We start from the raw sequence: 9,705 nt of genomic DNA on the forward strand, positions 1-9,705 counted from the left end.
GACAGTTACTTTAAAACTTACTGTAGCTTTGAAAATGTTCTCTGAATATGGAAATAGTTTAAATGTTCTATAGGCCTATGGCAGCCTTAAATTCCCACAGTCGTACAAAGTTGCATATTGCCTCTCAATATGTATTGGAATAGGTTTACAAACAAATAACAGCTTTTTGACTCTATTCTTTTCCTTTTCTATCTTATTCGCTCATTCATTTATCAGTCAGGTTCAGCTAATTCTCAAGTGCAGCAAAAGTGCTTAACATCAGAGATTCAAGTACCAGAAATATCAACCGCTTGACACTTGAACTCCTGAGCCACATTTCTCTGCATATAGAAGACCAAGTAAACTGTCTTTTTATAGAATTAATTTTAAAAGTATATATAAGCTGATGCCTCCATTTATCAACATGCCATCAGAGCAATATTCTCATATCAATCATTTGTGTCCAAAAACTTTTAAAATGAATATTGCTAGATAATATCCTTATTATGTCAAGGTCTAGGCAGTAGCCTAGGCCCTAATTAGGTAACTGGACTAATCAATCTCAACATTCTGATATAACCAAGAACCAAGCATGCATCTCTCAATTCAACACCTTTCTGAAAAATCCAATAATCTGAAAAGGAAGGAAATAATAGGCCTGACTTACCCCAAGAGATTACACGAGCGCAAAGCAGAGGTAGGTCAGCCTAAACCCGCTTGGGAGTCACTGGCTGATGAAAACCAAAGATTACCCACACAGAGTGCAGCAACTCTTGCATCCCATTTATGGATAGGCATATGACTATATATAGCTTTTACATCAACCCTTAACATAATTTCTAGGCTAGGCACATATCACGTAGTGTTAGTTATTCTTTGATCACTGAATAGGTCATAAAAACTGTATCCAGTTTGCAATATTTACAAAATTTGGACTGAGCACAATGTTCAGTTTACATCATTTAAATAATGTCATACTTTCTTTTTATTCAACTCTATCCATGAAATTGAGGATAATTTTGATATAGCCTATATTTGTGTTTATATTTATTAGCTTTAGGCTATGTTAATATAATATTGCTTAGCTCTATGCTCAACTGAAGGAACCTTAAGACAGAATCTTAAGATGACCTCCTGAAACCTGAACTGTAGCCAAGCACTATTTTTAACAAGAGATTGGGTTAACAGACACAGCAGTGTGATATGCCTAGGCTACGGCTATTCCTGCCAATAGCCTGAGGCAATGTCACACAGTTTGCTAGCTTCATGCAAGCACAATTCCTCCATTACTTATCTACAAGGCCTAAATGATACAATAACATAGCCTACTGTCTAAAATAACATTGTAAAACATTTTGCAATGTCTGACCATTTTTTTTATAGAAGGATTACAGATAAATGCAATTGCAATAAAGATTCAACACATTTGTCTTATTTTTATTAAACTGTATGTGGCACAGTGGAATATCATCGTATGTGTGCGCGCCTGTGCGGTACAGTTGCCTACAGTACACGTTTCACATGATCTCACGTGACTTACATTTTCTGAGCATGTGACGCTCAGTTCAGCTGTTGCGGGAAACAATTTCACGGTATTGTTGTTGTAGGCTTTTACCAGACGTCTAATCGGACGGAGTGTGGCTGTCTCATTTTAAACCATAATAAGTGATACTAGTGGAATCTTCATATTGCTAATCTATCAAACGACATCTCTGTTGCCTCATCTAAATGGCCCTTTCAAACGTATAGTTGTATATACGAGTTTATTTTTAACCACAGGAACAAAACACGGGTAAGAACTTATTGTATACGTCGTAGGTTACATTTAAATCTTACCCACACAGTCTACGTTAGCCAGGTGGCAGGCCCAGGTGATACTGGAGACCTTGTATTTGTAAAATAATGTACGTATGTAACCTTTTATGCAAACTGAAGTTGCGCTCCCCCACATCCACGTCAGGTTTGGTGGTTGGCTACAGAGTTGCGAAAAGCGTTCCATTATTTGACTGCGGTTTTGATGGGCGCAAATATAAGCTCAATAGTATTTGACAGGCACCAAAATAACAATCACGTCATGCCAACCATTATATAACTGTTTGTTACACAAGCTATCTATAAACTAAAATTGAAATAATTTATATTAGGCTTGTAATTATAATTGGCCTATAATTGTAAGAGTTATACTTCTACTTATAATAGGCTTTATAATTGTAAGTTTGCCTACCATCACATATTAGACCAGCTAAAATCAGATCATCTATGACCCAAAATCTACTTCTCCTAATTGTAAGTTTTCTTTGTTTCAGTGTAAATATGAAGTCATTAGCATTTGTTGTCCTGCTGTGCCTTGGCTGCGGTCTGATGACTTCCTCATTCGTACTCGAACCGCCGTAAGTAACGTTACTGGTTATATCTGTCTGGTTAATGTCAGATGCCAACCATGGCCTCTGCATCAAGCCCTTAACTGTGTCTGTCATTCCAAAGTAAGTAAGTAGCCTTTTTCAAGCCACAATGGCCCATAGGGCAGCTTGATGTACAAGTACACACCCTGGACAGGAGGTTACCTCCAATCCATCTCCTTAATGTTGAATGCCAAGTAGCAGGATCATGTCCCGTTTTTAGAGCTTTGTGTTGACCAGGGAACCTTCCAATCTCGGGAGGACACTAACCACAAGACCACTGAGTTGGTGTCATTCCATAGTCGGCCTCTATGCGGATTGAAGGCCATTAAATTAGTGAGGCACTATTTCACCTTTATTTAACCAGGTAGGCTAGTTGAGAACAAGTTCTCATTTACAACTGCGACCTGGCCAAGATAAAGCATAGCAGTGTGAACAGACAACAACACAGAGTTACACATGGAGTAAACAATAAACAAGTCAATAACACAGTAGGGGGGGGGGGGGAATTAGTTTATATACATTGTGTGCAAAAGGCATGAGGAGGTAGGCAATAAATAGGCCATATGAGCGAATAACAATTTAGCAGATTAACACTGGAGTGATAAATCATCAGATGATCATGTGCAAGTAGAGATACTGGTGTGCAAAAGAGCAGAAAAGTAAATAAATAAAAACAGTAAGGGGATGAGGTAGGTAAATTGGGTGGGCTGTTTACAGATGGACTATGTACAGCTGCAGTGATCGGTTAGCTGCTCAGATAGCAGATGTTTAAAGTTGGTGAGGGAAATAAAAGTCTCCAACTTCAGCGATTTTTGCAATTCGTTCCAGTCACAGGCAGCAGAGAACTGGAAGGAAAGGCGGCCAAATGAGGTGTTGGCTTTTGGGATGATCAGTGAGATATACCTGCTGGAGCGCGTGCTACGGGTGGGTGTTGTTATCGTGACCAGTGAACTGAGATAAGGCGGAGCTTTACCTAGCATGGACTTATAGATGACCTGGAGCCAGTGGGTCTGGCGACGAATATGTAGCGAGGGCCAGCCGACTAGAGCATACAGGTCGCAGTGGTGGGTGGTATAAGGTGTTTTAGTAACAAAACGGATGGCACTATGATAAACTGCATCTAGTTTGCTGAGTAGAGTATTGGAAGCGATTTTGTAGATGACATCGCCGAAGTCGAGGATCGGTAGGATTATCCTAATGTTACACTTCAATTTAACTTTATTTCAGGCATATGTGGAGTAAGCTGATCCTGACTCACCACTGGCCGAGTACATTTTGCAGTGTAAGTTACTTTATTATATGGTTTCATGGCATAATAAACTCAACGTATCATGTGATGATCTGATCGTATGATTGATACGGTGGCCCTAAATTGCCAGATTTGCCAACTTGTATGACCAAATTAACATTTCTATTTGCAGATGGAACACTGTCATTCCAAATTTGACTACTGGACTTTGCATGGACTGTGGTAAGGAAGGACTTCCAACAAATTCAGTAGGAAAGTGCTTTTTTTTTGACTGACCAGATAACATAACATAAACTGTTTTGCATTCTATCTTTGTACACATTTGACCAATGTCTGTCTTACAGGCCAGATAAAGGCCAGGAATGCAATTCATCTTTGCACTTCAATGAAACTCTAATCCAGGTATGTTCTGCTGGGGGAAAAAAACATTTCAAATACAAACATTTACAAAAGGCAGATTGAGCTTATTCATGACAAAATATCATTTTGATGGTAAAAGTAAACGTGTTTATATATTTTGAAATTAAGATAAATATTTGATAATGAATATGTTTTACAGGACCTACTTCCAGAGATGCAGAAGTGGTGGCCGGATCTTAAAATTCCAGAATCCTCTAGATTCTGGTCTGTTCCAGTTTTCTATTTTGTATTAATACTTTATTCCAGGTAATTGTTATATTTTCAGGTAACAATATTTTTCTAAACAAATGTTAGTGTTTGATCTTCTATTTACAGGAAATATGAATGGCAAAAACATGGAACATGTGCTGCAAAAGCGGAGTCCCTAAACAGTCAACACAAATACTTTGGCAAAGCCCTGGAGCTGTATCACAAGTTAGACCTTGATGGGTAAGTGTACTGAATTAACAATAAAGTACCCTCATGAAACATATGGGATAATGTATGGTTTCAATACCCTGAACCCTAATTTATGTTTTCTACTAGTTATTTATAAATTCTTTGTATGTTTTCAGGGTGATGAAGAAATGTAACATTGTGCCCTCTGAGACTTACTACACGGTAAGTACATGAAATCAATATTACTACATTACCAAGGACAATGTAATTTTCACAGAGTAAATAGTTGCATGTTTAAACTTCAAGCATTACCGCATCGTATCAAACAACACACTATACAACACACTGTGTTTTGGGAAGATGGACAATTTTAAATGTGCGAGTATGTGATGTCAACAGTGACTAATTTACTGCAAGTCATTTGACTTACTGTTCCTGTTTACTTAGTTACTGGCAGTAAAATGACCCAGATGTGTGCATGCATTCAATACCAGGTTATCGGCCGGTATTGGCCTTTTACCACGATAACCGATATTCAATAAATAGGATGGATAAAAGGGAATCTCATGCTCAACTGAAGATTCACAGCCATTCCCATGATGTTTCATTATTGTCACAATGTAAGGAATCAACATTTGAAGCACATTTCTTGGACAATTGGTCTTTAGGATGGCAATTTATGAGAAATCAGTGTGGGAAAATTACACTTTTTAATTTCCCCTCTTTAAAACAGTACAGTTGAAGTCAGAAGTTTACATACACTTAGGTTGGAGTCATTAAAACTCGTTTTTCAACCACTCCAAATTTCTTGTTAACAAACTATACTTTTGGCAAGTCGGTTAGGACATCTACTTTGTGTATGACAAGTCATTTTTCCAACAATTATTTACAGACAGGTTATTTCACTTATAATTCACTGTATCACAATTCCAGGGGGTCAGAAGTGTACATACACTAACTTGACTGTGCCTTTAAACAGCTTGGAAAATTCCAGAAAATGATGTCATGGTTTTAGAAGCTTCTGATAGGCTCATTGTCATCATTTGAGTCAATTGGAGGTGTACCTGTGGATGTATTTCAAGGCCTACCATCAAACTCAGTGCCTCTTTGCTTGACATCATGGGAAAATCAAAAGAAATCAGCCAAGACCTTTGTAGACCTGTAGACCTCCACAAGGCTGGTTCATCCTTGGGAGCAATTTCCAAATGCCTGAAGGTACCACGTTTAGCTGTACAAAAAATAGTACGCAGGTATAAACACCATGGGACCACGCAGCCCTCATACCGCTCAGGAAGGAGACGCGTTCTGTCTCCTAGAGAGGAACATACTTTGATGTGAAAAGTACAAATCAATCACAGAACAACAGCAAAGGACCTTGTGAAGATGCTGGAGGAAGCAGGTACAAAAGTATCTATATCCACAGTAAAACGAGTCCTATATCGACATAACTGCCATAAAAAAGCCAGACTACGGTTTGCAACTGCACATGGGGACAAAGATCGTACTTTTTGGAGACATGTCCTCTGGTCTGATGAAACAAAAATAGAACTGTTTGGTCATAATGACCATCGTTATGTTTGGAGGAAAAAGGGGGAGGCTTGCAAGCCGAAGAACACCAACCGCAAACGTGAAGCACAGGGGTGGCAGCATCATGTTGTGGGGGTGCTTTGCTGCAGGAGGGACTGGTGCACTTCACAAAATAGATGGCATCATGAGGTAGGAAAATTATGTGGATATATTGAAGCAACATCTCAAGACATCAGTCAGGAAGTTAAAGCTTGGTCGCAAATGGGTCTTCCAAATGGACAATGACCCCAAGCATACTTCCAAAGTTGTGGCAAAATGGCTTAAGTACAACAAATTCAAGGTATTGGAGTGGCCATCACAAAGCCTTGACCTCAATCCCATAGAAAATGTGTGGGCAGAACTGAAAAAGATTGTGCGAGCAAGGAGGCCTACAAACCTGACTCAGTTACACCAGCTCTGTCAGGAGGAATGGGGCAAAATTCACCCAACTTATTGTGGGAAGCTTGTGGAAGGATACCCGAAACATTTGACCCAAGTTAAACAATTTAAAGGCAATGCTACCAAATACTAATTGAGTTTATGTAAACTTCTGACCCACTGGGAATGTGATGAAAGAAAAAAAGCTGAAATAAATAATTCTCTACTATTATTCTGACATTTCACATTCTTAACATAAAGTGGTGATCCTAACTGACATAAGACAGATAATTGTTACTAGGATTAAATGTCAGGAATTGTGAAAAACTGAGTTTAAATGTATTTGGCTAAGGTGTATGTAAACTTCCGACTTCAACTGTATATCATCAGATACTTTCAGAAGGCACTGTATTCATACCCCTTTACTTATTCCACATTTTGTTGTGTTACAGCCTGAATCCAAAATGGATTAAAAAAAAAAATTTCTCACCAACAATACCCCATAATGACAAAGGGAAAACATGTTTTTAGAAATTTGGGCAAATTTATTGAAAATTAAATACAGAAATATCTAATTTACATAAGTATTCACACCCCTGACTCAATACTTTGCAGACGCACCTTTGGCAGCGATTACAGCTGTGAGTCCTTCTGGGTAAGTCTCTAAGACAGGGGTGGGGGCCACAAAAAATCTGAACATGCAGTTGCTCATGGTTCTGCGTACCCACGAGGGGCTGCAGTTGCTCGTGGTTCTGCGTACCCACGAGGGGCTGCAGTTGCTCATGGTTCTGCGTACCCACGAGGGGCTGCAGTTGCTCATGGTTCTGCGTACCCACGAGGGGCTGCAGTTGCTCATGGTTCTGCGTACCCACGAGGGGCTGCAGTTGCTCGTGGTTCTGCGCACCCACATGTGCATAGTTGTTACACAGCTAATATCCTCAATTTTACACATTTTGCCATGGGGTGGAGATAAGATTTTGTGATTTTATATCTAATTTCATGCAATTCTACTCATTTTGCCATGGGGCTGAGAGGAAAATTAGCTATTAATAGTGACATAACAAAAGAAAAACTGCTAATTCACAACCAAATTTAGAAATTGCACCTCGTGTATTGCACCTTCTACTATTCTAACTTGAAACAGTAAGTTGAGACCCTAGCTCTTTATTTATTTTTTTATGACCCGAGGACCGGCCAGTTGCCCATCCCTGCTCTAAGAGCTTTCCACACCTGGATTGTGCAACATTTGCCCATTTATTCTATTAAATTCTTCAAGCTCTGTCAAATTAGTTGTTGATCATTGCGAGACAACCATTTTAAGGTATTGCTATAGATTTCCAAGTAGATTTAAGTCAAAACTGTAACTGGGCCACTCAGGAACATTTTGTCTTCTTGGTCAGCAACTTGTGTTTTAAGTCATTGTCCTGCTGGAAGGTGAATTCATCTCTCAGTGTCTGGTGAAAGCACACTGGTTCTAATAGCATGTGATGAGTGCTCGTGGTAAAATTGATTACGTCTGTTTTTAGTTTGACCTCATTGAAGGAAACATTCTCAACTTCTACAACGTGAAACCAAAGATTCAGTGTATTCATCCAAAGGTATCATGTTTTTTATATTTTGTCTTTGGGTAAAATGCAAACTCAAGCACAACTGGTTAATGGATATGCTACAGGTTTTCATTGAAGAGTATAGGATAACAAGAATTGCGTACCATTTTGTATTTAGAATACGTTTCTCTAATCATTCTACATGAAGAATAGTCATTGCACACAACTTAAAGAAAAAAATCATGAATCCTAACCCTAAATCTAGAATGTATCATTAAGTTATTTATTGTTTACAGGAAGGGAAGGTGCAAATCTTGGGGCAGATCGAGATCTGCTTCAACTCAGACTTTCAACTGGACGACTGTGAGCATTCTGAGACAGACACAGTGAACTTCAATGTTAAGGGTGCAGGGTTTAGTGTGTGTGATCATGCCACACCAGTCTACTACCCTCCCCTGAAGGGGAAACTGTTAGTGTAGTGGCTAGTGCGGTATGGTCACACATCCCTTTATAATCAGTGCCATATCTCACATGGAACATAGATACAGGAAGGTTCCACTTGGTGTGAGTTCGCACAGAAATACTCTATCTGAAAAACCCTAACAGTTTTTAATTGAATGTGTCTACTGCTATTTGGATCTGTTTGCTGGCATTCAAACTTAAAATTGTTCTGCTTGATTCTTGGAAACAGGGTGGTCATGTTGTAACTCAAGGAACAAATCAGCTTTTTTTGTTTATATATATAATACTTTGCAAATCATAATAAAATGTACGTAAATAAGAAGTTCCCCACAGAGCATCTTAGATGTGGCAGAGAAAGAGGGGAATATATGACACCAGGTATCGTAGCCAAGTGGCGGATGCTACATGTGATCGTCAGTCATGTAGTATGCAGTGCATTATATCCTGTAGAGGGGAGGGGCGTCCATGTTTGAGCCTGTCGATGTATAATGTGAGTTTGTGGAATGTAACACTAATGCCACCTGTAATATAGGATGACATTTGCTTTCAAGCGATTTGTGAGTCATTTTAAATAGGCCTTATTTTGTTTAAAGTATGGTCCTACATTTTGTTAAACATAACATTTAAAGTTTGATGCACAGTTTATGAAGAGGTCTGATGACTGCATTCATTAATTTTGTCTTTCAATATGTTTTTCATTTTGTTGTAAACTGTGTTGAGTAATTATGGTAAGAATGTGCGTGGTGGTGGTTAAAATGCATTGGTTAACATAAGTTATGGAGATGGCATTACTAAAGTCAAGATTTTCTGCACACAGTTTAACAAGGCTATGATGATCATGATTTAACCAGATATAGGTATTATATTTAACAATGTAATTTCTGCTGTTTAGTTAGTTTGATTTCATTGAATTGTGGGATAAGCTTTGGTTTTTAAATGGTGGCCTTATTTTGGTAGGTTCCAATCCTCTGTAATGTTTATGTACAATTCATTAAAGTAATTGTTCTATTGCAGCAGTTTGTACGTACTATTTACCCTGCAATTTGCTTTTTAGTGAATCCAGTTAACAAGCTTAAGTATGCACATTCAACTAAATGCCACAAGAGGTCAGAAAACCTCAACAGAACGCCAATGGCCAAAAGAGGCAGTATCCCTGTCTAACACTGTGTGGCATTGTTCAGTCTAACAAATTACACATTTTAAAGAAATGTTATATCCATAAAAAGTATACAATTATATAAAACTCCATGTCCAGGAACGCTGATGATTTTGACTTAAAATCCTGTATTTGTATTGTAACCCTCTCTTAATTTTAACACCATGT

At 38.5% G+C, this 9,705-nt stretch overlaps 1 protein-coding gene across 1 annotated transcript; it reads left to right on the top strand.

Moving 5' to 3' along the window:
* The first annotated feature begins 1,533 nt into the window (after positions 1 to 1,533).
* On the top strand, positions 1,534 to 9,394 carry LOC120046653 (ribonuclease T2-like). The gene is made up of 10 exons (XM_038992045.1): positions 1,534 to 1,771; positions 2,286 to 2,369; positions 3,609 to 3,663; positions 3,803 to 3,852; positions 3,975 to 4,032; positions 4,190 to 4,254; positions 4,366 to 4,479; positions 4,605 to 4,650; positions 7,899 to 7,970; positions 8,216 to 9,394. The coding sequence occupies exons 2-10, from the start codon at positions 2,293 to 2,295 to the stop codon at positions 8,396 to 8,398; spliced, it is 720 nt and encodes a 239-aa protein (XP_038847973.1). The 5' UTR covers positions 1,534 to 1,771; positions 2,286 to 2,292; the 3' UTR covers positions 8,399 to 9,394.
* Positions 9,395 to 9,705: the final 311 nt, after the last annotated feature.

Source organism: Salvelinus namaycush, chromosome 4, assembly GCF_016432855.1.
Source record: "Salvelinus namaycush isolate Seneca chromosome 4, SaNama_1.0, whole genome shotgun sequence".
Taxonomy (NCBI): domain Eukaryota; kingdom Metazoa; phylum Chordata; class Actinopteri; order Salmoniformes; family Salmonidae; genus Salvelinus; species Salvelinus namaycush.